The 24091-nt window shown below is 39.9% G+C and overlaps 2 protein-coding genes across 2 annotated transcripts; both read right to left on the bottom strand.

Annotated features, from left to right (window-relative positions):
- Window positions 1-4691: 4691 nt before the first annotated feature.
- On the bottom strand, window positions 4692-5809 carry LOC102513010 (trace amine-associated receptor 8). The gene has a single exon (XM_006185159.2). It carries the CDS (start codon window positions 5807-5809, stop codon window positions 4778-4780), a length of 1032 nt encoding a protein of 343 aa, XP_006185221.2. The 3' UTR covers window positions 4692-4777.
- Window positions 5810-15039: 9230 nt separating this feature from the next.
- Window positions 15040-16084, bottom strand: TAAR9 (trace amine associated receptor 9). Its single transcript, XM_006195953.3, is given in 3 exon segments — window positions 15040-15218; window positions 15221-15886; window positions 15889-16084. Coding segments are annotated over 3 exon segments (1041 nt in total).
- Between the last annotated feature and the right edge of the window lie 8007 nt (window positions 16085-24091).

Here is a 24091-nt window from a genome sequence, read left to right as displayed (position 1 = left end):
AGGCCTCTAGGTCCAGAGGTTTTTCTCCTTCCCCAGAGAGCAATAAGAGTTGTAAAGAAGTGAAAGTCTGAGGATTTTCTCCCAGGATAACTCGGGTTCCCAACTCATAAAGAAGATCTTGGCCTTAAAAGGGGCTAGGACATTCTGGCATCCATAACAAAGAATGAGCATTCATCCCATAAACAACAAAGGGGGTGAGTAAAGAATCTTAAGTTCAGTTTACCTGTGACTCCCATGACAGTACAGAATCTAGAGGAGAAGGGTCCGGAGTAGGAAGTTAGGACAGAGGAGGTGGTCCTGCTACCCCCCAAAAAAATTACTGTCCTACCTGCCACATCCATTTGTACCTGTGGCTCCAGCCCAGTGATGAAGATTTCTTGCATTGGGGCTAACTGGAGGGGACTTCTTTAGTCCCAGACAACCATTTGCAGGTGACAGACTGGTTATCCCCCATGGGCCATTTGACTCAAGGGACAGATGGCCACCCAATGACCTTGCTTGTTACACCCCAAACAGATCTTGAAAGTTTGTCCTTATGGGGACATTTCTTGGCCCATTGACCAGGTCAGCGGCAGATGTTGTATTGATCATCAGGCTTGTCTCAAGCTGCTGGGGCCGAGGATTTAGGGATGGTGGCTGCCCTCAAAGGGCTGTAATCATTTGGGCATGCCCAGCCTCTTTCCTTCATCCCTTCTCCTGAGCCTTGGCCTCTTGTACCTGATCTCAATTAAAAACAAACAAACAAACAAAACCATGACAGCAATGGTTAGCATTTACCAAGAGTAACTCTGGGTTCCTGCATTGCCTTTTGGGGTTTTTGTCTAATATTGGGGGCAGATTGGGTGAGAAATTTATCCTTTGAGATAATTTGTGGCCACCCCCCCCCCAGCTTCAGAGATGGCTTGCACTCTGTCTACGGCGTGTGTACCTACTTTTACTCTAATCTGAGCGTGTGTACCTACTTTTACTCTAATCTGAGCACCCAACCCCCACACCTCGTGGCCTTTCTCTTGCCTTTTGATGTATCTCTAAATAAATCTACATTTACTCAACTTTGGCTCACTCTTGAATTCTTTCCTGCGTGAAGCCAAGGACCCACACCTGACAGGGCACGTCCCAGGGACTCAGCCAAGACCTGGGACACGGCCCTCCTCACTCCCCACATCTGTATTCCAGCATCATATCTCTGGTGCCCAAAGCGATGCTTTTACATAAACGGGACTCAAAGGGCATAATCTCAACCCGCCTGTTGGGCTACGGCTCCCTTCTCTTCCGACAGTGGCAGGGGTTTTCTCCCACGCCACGCAGATTCAAGTAGCCCTGTAGGTGGCAGCTGATGCTGCCTGCAAGATCTGGCAGCGACCAGCTCTCTAGCCGTGAAGGAGCCCACCGAGCCCAAGGCTTTTCTCCCCTCGATCTTTTCTCATTCTCCCCTCTATGGCTCTACCTCTTCAGACTCGAGAAGATCCACCAAGGAGACCACTCAGACATCCAAGCTGAGACCACATGGCAAGTCGCTGACTAGGTGAGCTTCCCCTCCGTGGTTCCTGAGCCTGATTCCTCTTCTCTGCACGGTCTTGGTCTGGTTCTGGGATGCTGGAATTGTGAAAGGGGGCCCAAGTTAGGGGACTCTGGGAGCTCCCCTTTAAAAATTTGCAGCCCGGCCCTCCCCGAGTACCCTCGGTGGGGGGGGCATGGCCTTGTTGCATCTGTAGGCAGGAGTCGTGGGCTGGCACTCCCCATTTGGATCGCAGTTTCCAGCATCCCTCGGTGGGGTCGCAGGATTTAGTACCCTTGAGTGGGCGTCGCAGGTGGGCACTCCCTTCATGGGACATGGTTTGTGCACCCCTTCTGGGGTCACGGTTTCACGATTTTGTTACCCCACTGGGTGGGAGTCGCAGGCGGGCACTCCCTCAGTGAGCCGAAGGACCTATATTCTAGGAACCGTTGTGGCTGTAGCATTCCCGTTTTGTCCTAGATTTCTACCTTCTGAAGCTATTTTGTGTCCGGCAATCAGCTTAACTGACTCAGGACCTAGGTATCCTCCTTCCCTCTAAGGGATTTAGACCCTGGGACTCCAGTCACCTTTTCTCCCACTGGCCCTTGCTCCTGACTAGTCCAAAGGAGCAACCTCAGGCTCACAGGCATGATATCCTAAGCATGATGGGGACAACAAGTACCCCAAAGAACTCCCCATTAGGATACATATTCATAAACTGGGAAAAGTTTAAACAGGATAATTTGAGGAAAATGGAGTTAATTTTCCTTTGTAATACTGCATGGCCCCTACACAAACTAGGGGACCAAGAGGTCTGGCCAAAGAATGGGTTGTTAAATGACAACCCTATCTTACAGCTAGACCTGTTTTGTAAAAGAGGAGGTAAACGGGGGGTGGGGGGAGTCCAATACTTTCACATGTTTCTGACCCTATCTCAAGACCCAGGTTTAGGGAACTCCTGCCGGGTATGCCTGGCTCGCTTACCCTTCAAAGCATCTCCCCCAACAGGAGCACGATGTTTTAGATGACTCTTTATGGGTCCACCTCCCTGAAGTCCACAGCCAGGAACTTTTACCTCCCTCGACTCCCAATCATCTACCCTAAGGCCCCTTCTGGGCAGCTAGGGACCCCAGATCCCCATGAATCAGCTCACGGATCTGGCGTTTAAAGTATTGAACAACAGAGACATGGCTAAAGAGGCAAAAAGGATTCAGGGACAACAGCGACAGGCACAATTCTTAGTGGCAGCCTTAATCCCTGCTCCACCTCAGGGTTACCCTCCACAGAGACCCATGGCGAGGACAGGATCCATGATGCCTGGTTCAGGGCCACTGTCTCACTGAAAAGGGACCTGTTTTAAGTACAGCCATGAGGGCCACTGGAAAAACAAATGTCCCATGTATGGGGAAAGTCCACCAGGACCCTGCCCCCTATGCAAACAAAAAGGTCACTGGAAGTGGGACTGGCCCCAGTCCTGAAGGGTGCTTGGAGCTCCCAAACCAATGATGGCTGAGATGACCAAAGACTGACTGGGCCTGGGACCCTCCCTGGCTCCCATAGGACACCTGGTCATTTCTCTGGAGGAGCCTTGGGTAACCTTTGACGTGGCAGGTAAAAAAGTTGTCTTCTTGTTAGATAAAGGAGCCACCTACTCTGTGCTGACTGATTTCCCTGGACCCTTGTCCTCCCATCCTGTGTAATAATGGGGATCAATAGAAGGCCAAAAAGAAGGTGCTTACTAAAAATTTACTTTTACACAGGAGTTTTTGCTGGTGGCTGAGTGCCCCATCCCCTACGTTGGGAAAGGACCTAATTGCTCAGTAAATCCCAGTAAGTAGTCCAATTCAAAGACATTCACATGAAAGACAGGCACCAAAACGCCTACTCTGGGCTTTGGGAGTCGGCCTCAGTCCCAAGCCAGCAGAGGTCTCCCTTCCACCCCATATTGTTTCTCAACTTTTATTGAATTAACAGTGTAAAATACTTCAGAGAGCAAAATAAAAAATTAACAGTGTATATTGTTTATACTCTTTTTGATACACATTTTGTGGCAGGAAAAGCATGAAATTTTTTGACCCCACAACATCCAGGGGAAGTAAGTACTCACTACATTTAGGTGAGAAAACTGCTGAAAAGAATGTGGAAGTGAATTACACATTGTTTTCAAGAGAAAACATTCGGTGTGGAAATGCCTGCTGCTAGTAATAATTGATAGTTCTTGCACTTGCAGATTTTCCATTAGCTAATGATCGTTATGGCAGTCTTTTTGTGGTAAAATTTTTCCACAGTATTCTAATTCTGTGTAATGCCTGTAGCTAACATCTGATCCCAAGGCAGAATTACTGTTCCCTCCATGTTACAAGGGAACATTCCAGGATTCTGCCCAGCCATTAAGCAGGACAGGCTTACCTGCTGCCCCCGAAGCCCCAGGAAGGTACAGAGGAGACAGAGTCACAGCAGAGCAGCAAATAAACAGCCCCTGGGCTGCAGCTCTTACAGGCTGAATTGTGTCCCCTGCAAATGCGTATGTTGAAGTCCTACCACCCAGCACTGCAGAACGTAACTGTATATGGAGACAAGGTCTTTTAAAAGTACTAAGTTAAAGTGAGTTTTTAAGGGTGAGCCTTAATCAAATATGACTGGTGCTTTTTATAAGAGAGGAGATTAGGACCCAGACTCACTTGGCAAAGAGCATGTGAGGACACAGGGAGAAGGCAGCCATCCGCAAGCCAAGGAGAGGGTCCTCAGAAGAAACCGGCCCTACTGACACCTTGATTTTGGAAGTTTAGCCTCTAAAATCAGGAAAAAATAATTTCTGTTGTTTAAGCCACCCAGTCTGTGGTACTTTGTTATGGTAGCCAGAGTAAACTAACACAATGCTGCAAAAGACCAGGAAAGAAGGAGCATTTAAGGATATGTGAGAGTTGAGTATAAATGAGAAAATCACTAGAGATCACAAAACCAAAATGAGAGTCAGAACTCAATGAAATTGGAAGAAACAAGTGCACGTGGTAAGGACGTGAACAGAGCTTTGAGACAGGTGACATAGGTGACGCACTTTGTCATTTATTACTTAGTGCAATGGACATCTTTACGATGTAAATATTTTTACAGTATCTTATAAATGAAAGTGCCTCCCTGTGACTTTGTTCCTAGCTAATTTGAAAGCATAATAAATTTCCCCAATCTTGAAAGGTATTATTCATTTCTTTTATCTAATTTCATCATAAATTCATAATTTTGAAAATATCCTTACATTTCTCAACTTAGTGCTTATATTCATTCTGAAAATAAACTAATGGTTGATGAAGTATCCTTAAAAAGTCCCCCCCTTAAAATAACTTTTATGGCTTTCCTAAACCATGGATAAAATAAAGCATAAATCAAAGGGTTCATGGCTGAGTTATAATAAGCACCCCAACAGCAAATCTCATAAATATAGGCAGGGGTTGTGAAGCCCATATAAGCATCAATTAATGTATCCATGGTGTACGGTAACCATGCGATCATAAATGCTACCACCGTGACCCCCAGGATTTTGGCTGCTTTTCTCTCTCTCCTGGCCACTCTGGCTTTGTAACTTTCTGAGGATGATTCTGCTTTGCTACCAGTATTTTCAATTTTTACAGCTTGTTGTTTAGCTATGAGAAAAATCTTACTGTAAAGAATGATCATAACAAGAGTAGGTATGAAGAATAACAGAAAATCTATCAAAACCCATTGCTGATTTACAACAATTTGACAACCACCTATACAGCTGAGAGCACTTACTAATTCCTCCATCCCATCATCACTGACACCTGTGTAGAACACAGCACCGCTGTAAGCAATGGGCAGGACCCAGGAGAGGCCGATGCATATGCCTGACACAGACACCGTGAACTTGGTGGGATAGACCAGAGGGTCCGTCACAGCAATGTACCTGTCGATGGAGATGAAGCACAAGTGGAAGACAGAAGAGTAACAAAATGCCACATCACAGCAACTGTGAAGGGCACAGAATCTGGCTCCAAAGTACCAGCAGCTCTCTACGGACCTGACCAGGCTGAACGGCATCACAGTCACTCCCACCAGAAAGTCAGCACAGGCCAGAGAGGCGATGAGAAAATTGGTTGGAGAATGCAGCTGCTTGAAGTGAAGAACTGATGTCATCACCAAGAGGTTTCCGAACACAGCCACTAAAGACCCAAAGCCAAACAGTGTGTACAGAATCACCCGAGAGCCGGGTGAGTAGGGAGTTTTAATACAAGACCCATTCACATTCTCATAGCAGAGCTGCACAGCTGCAGGTTGGGAAAGATTGCTGGTCATGGTTCTGCAGAGTGATGCTTGCTGTGTTTCTGCCCTTCAGAAAGAAGGTTTTCAATTCTGAAAATTAAAAAAAATAAAATATAACTGCATATTTGAGTGCTGCTTTTAGAAACTGCCTCATATTACATCCATTTCCCTTTTTACTATGAAGTGCAATTAAAAGAATTTTTAAAAACTCAGAATTTTTTCTTTCTGTGTTCATATAATGATTACTGTAACTATGTCTAAATCTCATAGATACTTAACTCTAAGCAAATCTACTATGAATTTTCATCAGCCCCAGAAATCACATTATCTGAATAACTGAAACACTTTAATTTAAATATTTGGTCCTTTACACCTGTGAGGTTCTTCCTTACAGAGGATAATTGCATATAATAGTTGCATATTTGAATCTTAATAGACTTTCACCTTCACTTTGTCTGAGACATTAACACCTAGGGTGCTTTAGGAAGCCAGCCAGTAAACTTTACCCATTATAAGTTCCTCACAAGCAATCCCTGCGGTGTAAGGTGTGAATCGTGAAAGGAAACTCACTTTTGAGAATTATAATTAAAAAGTTCTTCTACAAAACATCTCTCTCTGAACTCTGTTACTCTACAGAAACACTTCTGATTTTCACAGCCAAGAGATTTCTTTAAGTTCTGTCCTGAAATAGCCTCACCCAGAATTGAACAGTAATATTACCTATTTCCTATTTACAAGACTTGCTATGCACTATGTAGGGTCCAGTGAAAAATAAAAACGTGGGGCCTTTTGTTCAAATATAGAACTAGGCACTCTGAATAGGCACTCTGAAATAGTTACTAAAATATAAAAATATTTCCATTTTTCTGCAATGTCTTTTGACCTGCCATATGTTTTTTTGCTATGAAGCATCTCACTCCCTTGGGCATTCAGATATTAGCAGGGCGAGTTTAGCCCGTCACAGGTGCTGGAGACCCTGCCTTGAGACTCAGTATGCTCGTGCCCACCCGCTGCCAGGCTCCCCCTCCCACAAAGAGCTGACTGAATATTTCACACCCAGGTCGGGCCAAGGAAGCTGAGCCAGGTACCTGCCCCCTTCCTGGGCTGGCCGCCTCAACCAAAGGAGACAGGTGACCTTCTAGGACTGCAACTATAGCAACCCATTTGGTACCTGAACTGGGGGTGAGGGAGGGGTTTGGACCCGCTCAGTCCATGGAATATGCTGTAGCCCCACCAGCCTGAGATGGGATGACAGTACCATGCCTCGTCCTGAGACTGCCCAGTGCACATGTGACCCCCAACCCTCCCTGCATCATATCTAGTCCTCAGACAGGGTGAGGTGCCTACTGGCACTGCTAGTAGGTTGGGGTGAGGAAGGAGGCTGAATTGTGCCCAAAGTCCTGGGGATCAGGGGTAGGCAGCTGAGAACCCATCCCAGGGGAAGGGAGGTGGTGTAATGGATGACAGTCCTAGGTCATGTGATTCCAGGGTCCAAGCCCCCAGACATGCTCCACTGCCCTTTAGGATTTCACATACAAAACACGAATTCAAAGACAAAATGATTAAGAATTCCATGACTACAAAAATCAGGCCTCAAAGCCCAAGAGCAGGGCTCTATGCCAATGGACAAGCCTATGAAAAGGCCCTGCCTAGTTCACTTCAGAGATTAAATTATCTAAGTTGTAATAGCAACTAAGAGATGAAGCAAAGAAAATCAACTGCAGGCCACTGCAAAACTGCCACATGGGAGAGTGTGGGAGCCGAGGGCCAGGCAGTGCTGACAGTACCAGCCTTTCCTGACACTGAGTCTTTGCCCTTGCGATATTAGCAGGAATTCAGAGAATTAGAGAGGTATATTAAAAACTGAAAACCCCATTGAAATATTTCAAGTCTGAGGAAAATTGCTAGCATTGATCCTGTAAGGTATATAGGAAGGACCCTACAAAACAAATAAGAAGTGATGAAGAATTTTTTCCTTTACAATATATTCATTACTTGAATAAGAAGTATGATCTGCCATTTAGGATTAAGATTTTAAAAATGCATTGGAATAAAAGTAAAACAGATAGTAAAGATGTTCCATGAAAACAATTATTTGGTTAATCATCTACCAAATTCTTCTTGGTAATACTATCTTTTCTTCTCTTTCAGTTCTCAAACCTAACTTGATTTCACTCCACTCTTATTCAGTAACCTTGCCTCCTTATTTTCTGAAAATATGACATACATTATTTAATGAGTGAAAGGACGTGGAGGTTTAGGGCTGTGTGATGGAAGCAGGAATCAAGGGTTATTCTCAGGTTTTTAGGTTGCCAACAAGAAAGATACGGTATCTAGCAGAAAGAGTATATCTGGGGAGAAAGATGATGGGTTAAGTTGGGATTGGTTGGAGGGACATAAAACTGGAGTTCTTCAGTAAGTAATTTAGACTTACATTTTCAGCTCAGGACAAAAATTTGTGCTGGATATAATCATTTGGGATTCTTCAGCATAATGGTGATTTTGAGGCCATAGGAGTAAATGTGATTGTCTGGTACACACCTGACATAATGCCTGGGCTGTATCAGACACTCAGTAAATATTTTTGATTGGTTTACAGTGGATGCAGTGAAAATAGAGGAACTAGATGTGTACCAATTTCAAAGTTATGCCTGAAGAGTGGACAGAAATACAGATAAGGAAATAGGAAAAAGTGGTCTTACAGACCCCCCTGGGATGAAAGAGGCTCATGAAGGAGGGCATACCAAGAGTGTCCAATGTTGATGATGGATCAGGTTAAGTAAAAATCAAGAACTGCTTGTTGGCATTTACAACTAGACCACTGATGAACATGATTCAGCCTCTTCTGGTGTAATGTTGAGAACAGAATCCAAATTGCAGTGGATTGAGAACGAATGGGAATGGGTAGAGAAGGCAAGGAAACCATAAGCATTGACCGATATTTTAATAAGCCAACTGTAAAGAGGAAAAGCGACACCTAGTGGATATCAAAAGACAGATTCAGAGAATATCCATGTTGTTTTTGTTTTGTTTTGATTTGATTTATTTGTTATTTTATTCTGGGGTGCTGAAGAAAAACTAATAATGAAGTATACGAGACCAAAGACTGAGCTTCAATTGGAAAAGTTTTATTGCCAAGCAGGGGAGCAAACAAGCACAGATCTAGACTCTGGAAGATTAGGGTCAAGGGAGTAGAAATAGGGAAGGTTTCTTAAAGCCAAAGGGCCATGAACAAGGGGTGCCTAACTCTGGATTTTGACATTGTATTGGCTTCTCGTGGCTGCTGTAACAAATTACCACAAACGTAGTGGCTTAAAGCAACGCAAATTTATTATCTTCCAGTTTTGGAGGTTGGAAATTTGATGGGTCTCATTGGACACCTCCATAAACTAGAGCCTGTTGTTTCCTTCTGGGAAATAACTGATTCACGGGTAGGTCTGAGTCTCTGCTACCCATTTATCTTCACTTCATTATACATGGTAACATATTGCTATAAACTGAATATTTGTGTCCCTTCAGAATTCATCTGCTGAAATGTAACCTCCGATATGATGGTATTAGTAGGTCCTGAGGGTGGAGCCCCCGTGAATGAGATGGGGGCTCTTCTAAAAAAGGCCCCAGAAAGATCCCATTTATAAACCAGGAAGTTGGTTTTCACCAGACCTGAATCTGGCAGCATCTCAATCTTGAACTTCCCAACCTCCAGAACGGTGAGAAATTAATTTCTGTTGTTTATAAGCCACCCAGTCAATGGCAGTTTTTTTTATAGCAGTCCGAGCTGACTAAGGCACATATATACTTCACAATAGGGTGAACTGGAGGTGATTTGGGATGTCAGTATAGAAACTCAGTGAAAATGATACCTTTGCTCTATAATACAGAATAATTACAACTGACCAAGATGGTATTAGTGGCCCCCTCAGCTTGACTAAACTGTAGCTAGCCATCTTCCTAACTCTAGGTCCCTGACCTCCCTTTTCCTAGAGCATTTATCTCAGAAGGCTTGTAACTGTAAGTTCTTTCTCTGCCCCTTTGAGGTATTGTCAGCTGAGGGAGGCTTACGTGGGGTTCTAGGAGGTGAGCGGCCCAAATGAAAAAATGCACGAGGAGTTGCCATACCGCCGGAGACACCATGGGGTTAACAACACTTTATTGCCACAGGGAGGTGCGCGCCTGTGATGCACCTGTCCTGTTTTTACCTGTTTTTCTGTCAGCACATGCGCAGTCTGAGTTTTTTTTTGTTCATTAGGCTTACAGAATACCTCTAGCACACACGTATTTCTATTTTCTTTGTTTTAAATCTCATATAATTGACGCATGTGTGGAGCAATTATTTACTGCATACTACAAACATGCTCTGTAGTCGTGGCCTTGGGTCCCACAGCCTTAATTTATCTCAAGGCTCTGGCCGTGGCCTTGGGTCCCATGGCCTTAACTCGTCTCAAGGCCAGCTCACAGATATAAATTGTTTAAAAAGCCTCTTGACAATTTTACAACCCAGGACTGTTTTTCTCAAGTACCTGAGAGCCATTCCTTTGAAATGTTATCATCACAGAAGACAGTGCCCCGTCTCCCATTTAGTACTTAGACTAGGCCCTAGCTGGGCAACAATATTTAGCCAGCGGACTCAGGCCAGTATGTGGGTGCAAACAAAAAATGGACAGCAGTTTCATTACAGACTTGCCCAGCACTGGCCTTGGATGAGAGTGGAGAAGAAAATTTTCTCGATAAGACGACCTTTAATTTCTACTAATTAGTACTAACTGAGGGACACCAGGAAGTTATGCCAGCTGGATAAATCTTCCCTTCTTGAAAGTTCACGCTTAGCATTTTATTCTTTTTGTAAAGTTCTTCTCTCTGAATGCACCCTAAAATTTCTCTTGTGCCTTTATCTACTAACAACTCAAGAGGGAAACCCTCTGAGAATGGTCTGTTTTATGGCTAATGCTTCCATTCAGCTAACAGTTACTGTTCAGCAGCTCATGTGAAGGAGATGGGTCCCCAGGAGATGTAGAGACAAGGCAGGTGAGGGATGCTAAAGTGAATTTTACCTGCCTCATACATTTAACAAAGATGAGTTGTAACAGGAAACTTACATAGTCTTAGCTTTAAAATGGTCTCTACTGCTTAGCTTTGCACTGTTCCTAGAAGTTGATGAAATATTGCCCTTTGGCACAGTTGGGTACTTACTTTATAACTCATAGGTGTGCATGTGTGTGTGTATGTTTGAACAGAATAAAATATAAGTGTCAGCTGCTATGTAATACTTGGGAATATAGTCTCTGCCTTTTCATTTCTACGAAATGCTGCTGGTTTTTCTGACTAGTTCGCAGTGACAGTAAAGTATTGGCTTTGAAACAGACATAGGTCTAAATATCCCAGCTCCAGGATTTAGTGTAATGTAAGCTCTCTGGAATTTGTTTCTTCATTAATAATTTCAATTATTAATATTAACAATAAGGAAAAAATACTATTTCTAAAAATACACATAATAGTAATGTAATTAAGCAGTTTATACAAATATCCTTTTATTCATGTAGATTCACATAATCTTAATTTGTATATTTGGTTTTCTGCTGTCTCTTACTCTTATGGAGGCAGAATTATTACTTCTCTATGAAAGATTTACTTTTGAACTCTTTTTTTTTTCTGAACCAGCTAAGTGGCACTTTTATAGAATCCAGCAACTCTTCCTGAACTAATTATAAAATAATATTTTTTTCCAATACTGTGTCCAATAGCCAAGTGGCCCTTTCAGTTAAGAGGCTTGATTGCATGACTTCAGAGAATCAGTCTTGTAAAGGCATGTTCTGAAAGTGTCTGAAATAAAATATCCTAATAAAATTCTTTCTACTGAGAACACATAAAATATGAAACAAATAATATTTATGTGATAGCGGTTTGTTTATTGGCTGATTGGTCTCCAAAATCTGCAGATTTGTTTGAAATCATGGTCATTTTTACACAAGACTTTAGTAAGAAAGCTCTATTATTATTTTCGTTGTATAGGTAAGCAACTAAGATATAAAAAGGGTAAGTGAATTAACCAAGGTTGAAGCTGGGAAATGGCAGGCATGAGAGTCAAACCCATGCAGCCTGGCTTTAGAACTTTACTCCGGACTCTGATATCATATGCAGGTTTTTCAGATAAAAGAAAGTGCATGTTTCCAAAAATGACTTGACAGTTACAATCCTCACAGTAAATCTCTAAGGTATCACCTCGTGTATTCCCACTTCAGGTAGAGACTCAACATTATGAAAGTTTATGTGTTCTACCACTTTTTCTCATTAAATATAAAATTATCTTTAGTGATTGGGTTAGACAAAGCTTACTGATAGCCTAAGGCTGGATTTTTCCTAAACCTTGATTACTAAAGATTTTCTATTTTAGAAAACCAAATAAAAAAGAAAGAGGCAGATTTTTTTGATGTAAAAGATTAATAGACAATTGTTTGATGGGTGAAAATAAAGAAGAATTAATCATTCATTTGCTTAAAAGATATCTGTAGGGACTTACTAAGTGCAAGGCACTAGACTAGGTGTTGAAATAATGTGGACAAATAGTTACCAGCAAATAAAAAGTATATCAGTAGTATATGAAGAAAGGCTGTTAGAGCAATGCCCAGTGACATTGGCAGCTCTCCAAGAGGATGTAGGTATTAATGATGGTTTATTCATCTTTGTAATTTTTTAGTGATAGATTATTCACAGCCTTGCCACTAACTGATAAATTTGCTCTAATCCCAACCAACACTGAGGTAAATGACAGCAATTTTATCTGTAACTTTCTATGTCTGAACATTCCATTTCAGTATTTTTTTAAAAAATAAACAATATTTTTTTAAAGTAGCAGTTGTACTTTTAGTATCAACTTATTAAGAAAAATCCATGTTGGACAAGAATTATGAATTCAGCAATGCTTTTAAATAAATATGTATTTTATTAATTAAAATAAACATGAATTTTTAATAATAGTACATCTATGTGAGAAACACAGTATTTGTGAAGTCTACAGCCCAGGCATAACTGGATTAATTATATCTTTGCAATAATTGCCTACTTCTATCTTCATTGTGTCTTGTTCCAAATATATTCATGGCTTTGCAGTAGTTTGGTATGCAGCTAGCCAAGAAGTTAAACTAACATTCGTATAAATGAATGAGATGTAGAAGAAAGGAGTGGCGCTGTAGTGATTATCTAGATAGTTTAGGGGAAAATAACAAATGGATTTTTTCTTTAATCAAAAGACTTCTTTTAAACAAACTTATGGTTACTGGGGGGCAAGGGGGTGGTAAGGAATAAATTGGGATTTTAAGATTTGAAGATACTAACTACTACATATAAAATAGGTAAACAACAAATTTCTACTATATAGCACAGGGAACTATATTCAGTGTCTTATAGTAATCTATAATGAAAAACAGTATGAAAAGGAATGTATGTATGTACATGTATAACTGAAACATTATGCTGTACACCAGAAATTGACACAACATTGTAAACTGACTATACTTCAATTTAAAAAAAGATTTCTTTTATGAAGAACTACTAGGAAAGTAGAAAAATAAACAAGAAAGAGTGCATTTGAAGTGTGTTCTCCACCTACAGATGTGAATATAAAAGCTTGAAAGCATCTCTGGACAGTATCTCTGCATCGGTCCATCTAAATATTACACTCTACATAGCACAAGTGAACAGAATAGTGTATATATATTTTAAGTCCCCCACATGGTTTTCATTATTATTTATGAGTGTCAGTGTCAGTTTACACTTGCCATTAAGGAAGGAACATATATTTCTATGCAACAACACTACTGACTCACCATTAAAGGAACACAAGCTTCAAGCTCTTCTTAGGAAGTGAGAGTGAGGGACCTTAATTTTCATCATTTGAAAGGTGGTCCGTAGATCTGCTCTGTGACATGATGGTCTGAACCACACAGCTATTCTGCTGTGAAGACTTCCAAATTCCCTTCATGCTCTTTTATATTTAGATTTTTTTCCCTCCTAAATACTGTCAGCTCTACTTGAAAGATGTTAATGTACAAATGTTAAACAGCTTACTCTCATGTAAAGTATTTTTAAACTGGTCCATTTATAAAACATATAACAAGTAATGTTTATGTAACTCTATTTACTTAGTTATTTCTTCTTTTCATTTCATAAAACAAATTTGTTCCAGAATAGTCTGTGAAAAATCTGCTACCTAAACAAAGATTTGAGGCTGTGATTAAAGACTTGAGAAGGCAAATCACCCTATTATTAGTTTTTTTTCAAATGTTTACTCTATCTTAAAACATTCAATGTATATTTTAATTAAAATGAATTAAAATTCAGGTGACTAATAAGATATATTATCAGAGAGAAAACTGAATCTATTCCTAGAGTGTATTATACCAGTTTGGGTATTTGTTATTTTGAAATAATCCTTGATTATATTTGGGTTATTCAGCTTTATATTTGCAATGCCCAATACAGTGTCTAGTACAAAGAACAAACTCAAAAGTGAAAAAATTGTTAATTTGAATTAGCTTTTATACAAAATTCTTATTTTACTTCAAATTACTAAAAAAATAGTACAGAAACCATCTTTTTGTAGATGTGTTCATTTGACTGTGATAAATTATGTTCTCCAACAGTAAAATGTAGTGTAATCATGTATCGCTACACATGTTCTTTGTGAACACAGTGTCTGTAAACTGGAGAGGAGGCAGAGCCAGGGTTTTGGAAAACACAGAGCATTAGTATTTTTCAGTCTTTAATTCACTAGAAAGGTTCACATTGCAGCTTTTTAAAAAGTCCTTTTAGGTTAACAAAAACTTCCAGAATTTATAATGCTGTATTTACTCTTCAAACAAAATATAGTTTAAAGATTTTTGTCCCAAAGAATCTAATTGCAAGTTGGGCAGGAGTTTTTTTTTTCCCCCTCTCTAATATTTTGGACTACTAAACATTGATAATAAGTGTAGAAGAAACTAAAAAATTCAAATTATTTGAAGAAACAAGGAGAAATTTCAGAGACAAAGAAAAGCAGAGAATCAGAAAAGCATAAAAAAATACTAAATGGGAAGTAATCAGCAAATCTTATTCATCTATCGCTAAATTCTTAAAAAATGCCAAAATATAGGAAGACGACAAATGCTTTAGAACAACTAACTGTTGAATGTAATGTCATGATCACACTTGCCTCTCTAGATCCAAGTGCTTAATTTTGCGCTTGACCTTAATCCCACGTTAGTTTTAAAATCCCTGTGGTAATTGCGTCAACCGATGTCCGCTTCCTCAGAAAACAAATTAATTGTTGATGAATCCCTTCTTAAGACTTTGCCACTCACGATAAGTTTGATTGCCTTCCAAAACCATGGATAAAAGAAAGCATATATCAAGGGGTTCATAGCTGAATTGTAGTACACACACCACACTAAAATCTCATAAACATAGGAGGAGTTATAAAATTCATGTAAGCATCAACCACAGCATCAATAATGTACGGGAGCCAAGAGACCAGGAAAGCAGCCATAGTGATGCCCAGTGTTTTAGCAGCTTTTCTCTCTCTCTTTGCTACTCTCTCTGTGTAACTCTCTAAGGAGGACTGAGCTTGGCTGGCTGTACTTTCTATCTTCCTGGCCTGATGTTTAGCCACCAAAAATATCTTCCCGTATAAAAACACCATGGCAACAGTGGGTATAAAGAAGAGAAGAAAACAAAGTAGAACCCAATTTTGATTCAGTGGAGCCTGACAGCCTCCTACACAGGTGAGAGCAACGACTAGTTCCTCAATCCCTTCCTCGTTGGCCCCCTTGTAAAAGATAGAAAAGCTGTACGTGACAGAGAAGAACCAAGAGAGAACAATGCATATTCCTGACACCGAGACAGTAAACTTGGTTGGATAGGTCAGAGGGTTGGTAACAGCAATATATCTATCGATAGAGATACAGCATAAATGAAATAAAGAAGCAAAACAGAAGGAAGAATCAAAACATGTGTGAAATTTACAGTAACTCTCCCCAAAATACCAGCAGCTCTCCACAGACCTCACCGTGCTGAAGGGCATCACAGTCACTCCCACCAAGAAGTCTGCACAGGCTAGCGATGCGATCAGAAGGTTTACGGTGTGTGCAGCTGTCTGAAGTGAAGAATAGCAATAATGACCAGTAAGTTTCCAAACACAGCCAGCACGGCTCCAAAACCAAGGACCGCATACAGAACTGCTTGAGGACCTGGGGAGTAAGGAGTTTTAACACAGGATCCGTTCACGTTCTCATAGCAGAGCGCCACAGCTTCAGCTTGGGAGAAACTGTTCACCATTGCCCTCTTATTTGAATTAAAGTTCTCAGATTCCCTATTTCAAGCAATTTAAAACAAGGAGATGGCAATTTCAAAAGCTTCTGGAAGAGAAAAAAAATCTAGTTAAAAATGAAAGATGGTAACTTTTCTACCACTTTAGGGAGACATATTAACTACAATCGCTGTGTCTTTCCAAAAGTGTTCCCAAGCTTTTAATATATTTAGAGTGGGAACTTGTTGCAGAAAGTCATTAAAATTATAGTCAAATTTAGTGTTAGATAAATGGCTAACAATATATTTAGTCCAATGATATATTTTATAGAATGTAATTAGCTAATTACTAGAAAAATCCCTTTTTTGTGTTACTGTACTTTTTGAAATCTTCACCTGTAACCACCTGAGTTGAGAACTAACTAGGCTACCAAAGGCTGAGTTTTATTTACTAAGTGATCTCCCTCGAGTAGTCACTTCCGCAGTAATGACAAACGGCACTTTATTTTTTCAAGAAGGGAGAAATAAATTACATCTCCTCCAAATTATAGCCTCAAAAATCCCTACAGTATAGAGTGTAAAGACTGAGGAAACATTTACTTATTATAACCTGCCAAACTTATTTGGGGAATATATTTCTCCTATTGCTTATATTTTCAGAGTTTCTAGGGTTTCTTTTTCCTCCTGTATTTCTTCATGTTGGATAACTTGAGATGATTTAGAGAACTATTCTTACCAAATTGATAATAATATATAGTCAGTGTGTAAGTTTTTTCCTGGCTAATGGCCAGATGTCTTAAATGTCTCAAATTGATGATGGATTAAAATAAGCAACAACTTACCTCCCTCACCTTCCCATCCTTAAAAAAAAAAACAACCACGAAGTACATTTTTAAATCTACCAGAGAGGAACAAGCAACGCTTAGGATGGTCTTGGGGGTGGTGTTGGGAGCGGGGTGTGTTTCTAGATTAGTCATGTCTCCTGTGGGAATGGACTCACACTAAGTCATCCAAAGTTCAAGTAGACACCAAGCTGGTTTCTCCAGGTTTTTGTTTTTGTTTTTGTTTATTTGTTTCTTTTTATAGTGGGGATACAGTCTTCAGACAGTTTGCAGAGTTCACCAACAATAGTTAGTTACTAATTATTTTTTTACTTCATTTAACCATGGAAAGGTGCAGCCTTGCAACCAAATTTTAATTGAGCTATTGACTAGACTACTTTTATTGCCATTTATCTCACATCATACATAGGTCTGGCCTGTGTTGAAAGTGCAGAATCCTGAAAGAAAAGCTACGTGCATACACGTGTGTATCTTTTATCTAAATATCTGTCCTCTCTAGTTAATAGGCTTCACTAGCCTGAATTTTAAATGTTTTAATGTATGTGTGGTATGTGTGTATAAAACACCCATGGTATTTTCAGGATTCTGTAGTCTGTGAGTTTTAAATCAATTCATTTTTACTTTTATTTCTCAAATTTATAGTTACTTAAGCCCTTACTGGTTTAATGGCCTAAATCTAAGTCTCCTTAGTTACTCTAGGGATTCCCCAGATGGGTGTGTCCATGTGCTCACAAGTCAGCCTTTTGACATCCCCCATGTTTTCTATTTCTGCCCCCGCTCTCCTGATAAAGTCCACTACATTTCTTGTTTTACTCCCGAGCTGGCTCAAGGAATTTCACTGCCATCATCGATGGTGCCCTGCCTCAGAGTCTGAGTGTCTATGTAAGGGGTGCCATCTCCCCCAAGCTCTAGAGGCCCCACTTTGCTGGTGCCCAAGTAAAGCTGCTGTTGTGCAAAAGGAGAGTGACCCCTTTCTCAGGTCTTTATACATGGGCCCTAAAATAGCAGCCTTCAGTCTTATAGTGTCTTAAAACTTGACCTTCACTAGAAGCAAAGACACTTGAGGAGTAATGAACACTCCTAAGACCCACATCTTGGTCCTTATTACTTTACACCAGCAAAAGGAGCTAGAGTTTCTCAAAGAAACGATTCATCCACTGACAGGGAAAGTACAGGAAGAAGCTGGAACATATTTTTATATCAGAAACTGAGAGAGAGAATTTTTTCTTTCATGTTAGAGCATTTCATAAGGACACTGTTACAACATGAATAGGATCCCACTGGCCAAATGTGGGACAATTTGAGTGCTAAAATAATTAGAGAGAGTAAAAAAAAAAATTATAAGTCATTAGAAGAAAATGGGAATCCATGAAGCCATACTGATTAGAGAAAAAGATATGATGATGATGGATAGACAGACAGACAGACATAGATAAAGGGCTCTTTATTACAGTAGAAAACCAAGTGCCAGCTGATGCATATGGAGAGAGCACTAGAACTGAAACATCATGATTTTGCAACCATGACATTAGTATTGATTTGGGCGAGAATCATCCATGGATACAAAATCTGGTGGGATGGGAAGGGAACTTTGGTGAGTATCAGGTATTTATGTGGTTTAAAGTGTTCTCTCCCAGAGATTACTTATTCAAAGAAAGAAAAAATAATAGCTACACAGGGGAGAAATCAAACAAGACCTTGACATACAATCAAAATCAGTATCACCAATGAAGGTAAGCTGACCAAGCACGCCTCTGGATAGATACCCTGAGAGGCAGACAGTATTCTAGCCAGGAATGCATAACTGGAATCTAGTCGTGAAGAAATTTTAGACAAACTTAAGTTGAGAAACATTCTGTTTTTAAAAGGTGGGAAGGTTATAGTCTTTCAAAAATGTCTATGTCATAAAAGACTGACGATTCCGAGAATAAAGGAGAATAAAGGGCAAGAAAATGAAAGGAAATATGCAACTCTACAATGGAATAAGTTATCAGGTCAACTGATAAAATAGTAGTTGCTAAAATATTGTATTGATGTTGAGTTACTGAAATATTTAGGGCCATGATATATTCAACTTACCCACAGGTGGTTCAAAAAAAATCATACATACACAGATAGAGAGAGAAAAAAAAGTCAAAGCAAACACAGGGAAAAATTTTAATAGGTGAATCTGGGTAGAGTATAAAATCGTGGTTTTTCACATTTTTTTTTCTGTTCTATAATCTCAGTCCTCTTTTCCTAGAGCTGCAATTATACAATGTTAAACCATGGGATATTATCTAACAATTCTCTAAGTTCTCTTTTTCAATCTTCTTTTCCCTGTATGTTCTTAATATTGGATAATTTCTCATGATTTATCTCCAACTTCAACTACTTGTTTTCTCTGTAACTTCCCTTTGGCTAAGTCCATCTAGCAATCTTTTATTTCAAATACTATACTTTTGTCTGTTCTAGAATTTTCACTTGGCATTTTACTGCTTTCAATTCTCTGCTGAGATTCCCCACGTCTCATTTATGGGTGGCATATTTTGTTTTACTTCACTGAGGGTAATTAAAAACAACTGCCTTAAAATCCTTGTCTCCTAGTTCATGTTTGTCATCTCAGGGTTGGTCTCAGTTGATTTTCTTCGTTCTTGAGAACGTGTCCCATGTTCCTGGATTTTTGTTTGTTGGATAATTTTGGATTGTATTCTAGACATTTAGAATATTACATTCTGGAGACTCATTAAAAGTTTAGAAATAGCAAAAGTAAAGCCAACAAATTATCAAAGCAGTGATTAGGAAAAGTTTCTTGTGCACACCCCAAAAGACATTTCGTAAACAAGAGACACTCAGATCAAAACTTGGCATAAAGCTCAGGAGTATATTTTTATAAAGCTCCTTATTGAGAAGGCAGTGACTTTGTTCTTCACAGTGATTGTTATAATAGAATTTCCTTAAATGAAAAGGGAATTGGTTGGTGGTTACTTTACATGAATTTTGGAAATAGTTCAAGTTTTGCTTATTATTTCTACAGGCATAGGGAAGAAAGACCCAGGTCAGGTTAGTCTTGCAAAATAAGCTAAATTAAGCTTTGTTTGCATGACTAAACTAGTTTTATCTGCTCGGGGAATTTTCAAGGCTGGTCTCCATTTGGTTTTGGTTTTAACACCTGAGTTACTTTCTCTGATAAGGATTATCTCTTTTTATTTTAGTAGACTCTATTTCCTGGATGGTAGCTCCTCTTAACTTAGGTGCATTGCCTTTATGTAAACTATTTTAGTCTGCTTGGCATATGTGTCATTCAGGAGTCAATCAGAGCTGTAGGTGGACAGAATTTAGGGATCCCCCAGTCTGGCTCTTTTCTTTCTGATGTTCCCACACTCTCCCCAGTGACCACAATTACCCTGGATTTCCAGGCCAAAAGCACTGAGTTTTCCCACGAGTACCCCAGCCAACCCATATCCTTCATGCATGTTCTTCCTACCACAATCTGTCTGCTTCTGTTCACCCTCCACTGCCTTCAGGTAGTTGCCTTTTGATTATGTCCTAAATTTATAGTTGTTTCATGTGAAGCAGTCAGACCTGTTGGATCTTGCCCAGTAACTAGAATCACGGCAGTCACGTGTTCATTTCAAAGCACGTGCCCACACTACCCAATTTACCTTTATTATTGCAGCTCACTCTTGTTCTATCTATGCAGTTCACGCTGGACTCTCCCTAGGACCACAAATAAAAATTCCATGAAGATCTTATGTTCTTATGTTCTTATATTCTCTACGCTATTTGTGCTCTTCCTTGGTTTAGCTGCCCTGTTTGCTCACCTTGCTCATTTTCTTTCCTTTTATTAACTCCTCAGTGATCTAGGATCACACACAACCAGAATTTATACTCAGCTCTGTCACATGCATAACATGCTGTCTAGTCTGGACTGCCTTCTGTACTGGATGTGGAATCCCCCACATATCTGCTGTTAGTCATCTTCGGAGAGGGGAGAAAAGAAGATAAAACTTCAAACACAAAGACATAAATTAAAGTCATGCAGAAAGTATAGGAAAAAGGAACACAGTTAACAGCTGAAAGAGCAAACATTTCAAGAGCAATATGACCACAAACTACTGTTACCTACCATCTTGCTCCTTTTTATTGTCTTGGATTTTGTGGGACCCAAGCAACCTTCTTATGCTTCCTGGTTTCCTTCAGCTGAGAAAAGGTGACACAGTGAAGTGATGAGGAGAATATTTGGGTCACATTGAAGAGAAACTCCTCACAGTAAATGTATTTGCCCCACCTCCTGTGCAATGTGAAGTCTGCAGCTTGACCCTGGCTGGCTGACTTGGAGCATGGAAGGGTCTGTGAAAAGCAAGAGCCTGTAGGATGAGTAACAAGTCCCAGGTAACAGTAAGTCAGAAGAGCAAGGAAAGATCAAAGCATGAAGGCCAAACTGTAGGCTAAGAGTAAGCATTAGAATGAAAGCGAAGTGCTGGTAGATCACACTGGGGGTGAGCAGGTCGGGGCAGATGAAGAGGGGGCCGGTGGAGGAACAATGCAGATGCCAGCGCTCTGCACAGAGAACTGTTTCCTGTGTCAGATTCATGCATTCTCGTCGTATGGTGCCTGAGAGGCTGGCTGTGAATCACGGGGGAACTTAGGAAGCCAGAAACAGGGAAATAGTGATTGTATCTTTGCCCCAAATTAATTAACTCAGAAGTGGTTTGGGGGTGCCCAGAGTATATCCTACACCTACAGAACCAGAATCTCACGTAAGGAGCCCAAGTGTTATTGGCTTGTTCAGTGACCATAGCGAAAGCCATAAGCAATTGCCAAAATTCAAACAAATGTCATTTTAATATCTATAAAATTTGAGACAATACCAGAAAAGAACACATGAAGAAGGCAGAATGAGGTTCAAAGATGTAAAAATCTAGATGGGACATTCACGGTCAGGATCTTTCTTTAGGAAAAAAATCTGAAATTACAAAAACAAAATTAGTTATGTACATGAAGTTGAGAAAAGAAATCACAAGTTTCTCAGTGTCTAGTTAAGAAACTAGGCAGACTTGAGCCTGAGAATCTATCTTATTATCAAGCATCTGATGGGTGAGAGACCTCCTGTAAGTATGCACTTGAAAATTTTTCCTTTCTGTAATAGTAACTTTGGCCTCTGATAGTTTAGAGATTTATCATCCAGTAGAAAAATGCTTCCATATTGATTTCAAAAAAATTGACGAACAATTTCATTGAATTTGAAGCTGATATTATCTGGGCATTTTGAGCTGCAAATGCTATTGGGAAAAATAGGCATAAAAGGAGGTTAGGATATTTACTGCTTCAACAGTAATCCTGGATTGCTGCTGCGCAGTGAATGCACTAGAGGATGTGGCTAGAACCCCTTGATCGGTGCTAAAGGAACTTAACAATCCATTAAAGGTAGGATTTCTAAAGGCTCAGTTTTCTCAGAAATGGGACACCCTACCCAGTAGCCTAATGGCTGAGGTGCCGGCTGAAGGCAAAAGGAAGATGGAATAGGCAGTAGGAAAGAAAAGACAAATGTTAACTCCCAGCCCAACTAGAGAAAGAGGATTGTTTCATTTAACCTAATTTTCCTTATTTTCTAAATTTAACATTTGAATAGTAAAATTACTTTTTCCATTGCTCTTGTATCCCTCTATTTCACTACTTTATACAGGGTGTATTAGTGGCATTTAACTTTAGAGTTTAGTCTGTAAGTTACTGAATATTTACAGAGGATTGGATACCACCCAGAAATCGTGAACTTGGAGCTGGCAGCAACAATTGGGAGGACTGAGCTGCCCCTTGGTGTGAATGTGTTTGGGGCTATATAAAAAATATTATATAAAGATAAAAAGAGGCACTTTGAAGTTGAAGTATGGGGCAAAGACTGTTGACTGCTGGGGACATGTATTACTTGGAGTGCCCAATATTCAAATGTTCTTATTGTGAAGAATACCATGCAAGAGGAAATCTGGACCCATATTATGATCCTCTCCCTGCGCCATTTCTCCCCAGTGTCCAAAGCATGAATGCACCTGCCCATTCGTTATTTGAGCTGAAGATTCTCCAGCTGCAGTGGAGTCTGAAGAGCTTCAGTGATGCTGTCCCATGTTCAGGGTGACAGAGGTTAGGGAAGAATAAAAGTTCACATGGTGGTTTCTAGGTAAACCAATCTGTGGTGAAATCTTCTTTTGGTTTCTTTCTGACCCTGGTTCTCTTGCCTTTCTGTAGATTTGGGGATCTATTCTAAACCTTTCTAATAAGTTAAATTTCTGCATAAAACAACCTACAAATGGATTCAGTGTTGTGAATGAGAAAGAAAAAATTCCAGGATGCTTCCTTGCTTTCTGGCCTTGATAACCAGGTGGAGGAAAAAGTTTGGGTAGGGTGTGGAGAGGGGAGTGGATTTCCAGGTGGGACATGTTGAAGTGGAGATGTTTAGGAACAATCAAACTGGGAACCATCCAGTGAACAAATGGATAAATCTGTGTAGAGCTCAAAAGACTAGAAAGAGTTATTTGGGGGCCATCATCATATGTCACAATCATCCAGGGAACTAACAGTGTTAAGGGAATGATTATTTATCATGAACGTATGTCAGGTACCTACTAATAGCCACTATAACACAATAAAATTGCTTTTCTCAGGTCACATGCAAGTTGTTAACGACTTTACAATTCTAGACTATGGCCTGAATAAAATTTTCCAAAATGCTAGATTTATTTTACAAAGCACAGAATAAATTAGGTATATTAATGGCTCTGAAATTTCTATTATTAATTCTTTCTTAACTAAAATTTATTGATACAATATTCTCCATCACGTACTTTAAATGATGTATTTTTTTCCCCCAACAATTTAAAAAATTTCTACTTCTTGACATGTCAGTGTCAGAACACAGCTTCAATTGGGATAGTTTCTTTGGTTTTAAGGAAAAATGTCAGGGAAGGGTAATAGCTAAGTGGTAGAGTGCATGCTTAGCATGAACGAGGTTCTAGGTTCAATCCTCAGTACCTCCTTAAAAAAAAAGAAAAAGAAAAATGTGTTCTAAACACTATTTTCTTGGTCTTGAGGGGACTTCATAATTGAGAAATCATTTACTTAACAAAAATATAAATTATGATGTTGAAAATAAAATGTCTAAAATAGTAGGTAGAAGTATGAAGGGGATTGGGGCATCTTAACTACTATTTCTGGGCAT

The sequence above is a fragment of the Camelus ferus genome, chromosome 8 (assembly GCF_009834535.1).
Source record: "Camelus ferus isolate YT-003-E chromosome 8, BCGSAC_Cfer_1.0, whole genome shotgun sequence".
In the NCBI taxonomy this organism is placed as follows: Eukaryota; Metazoa; Chordata; class Mammalia; order Artiodactyla; family Camelidae; genus Camelus; species Camelus ferus.
Note: the sequence above shows the minus strand (reverse complement) of the source record. Positions and strands in the feature narration are given on the sequence as shown.

Excerpts from the sequence above, each read along its gene's own strand:
- LOC102513010 (XM_006185159.2), bottom strand. The coding sequence starts at position 5,809 with ATGACCAGCAATCTTTCCCAACCTGCAGCTGTGCAGCTCTGCTATGAG.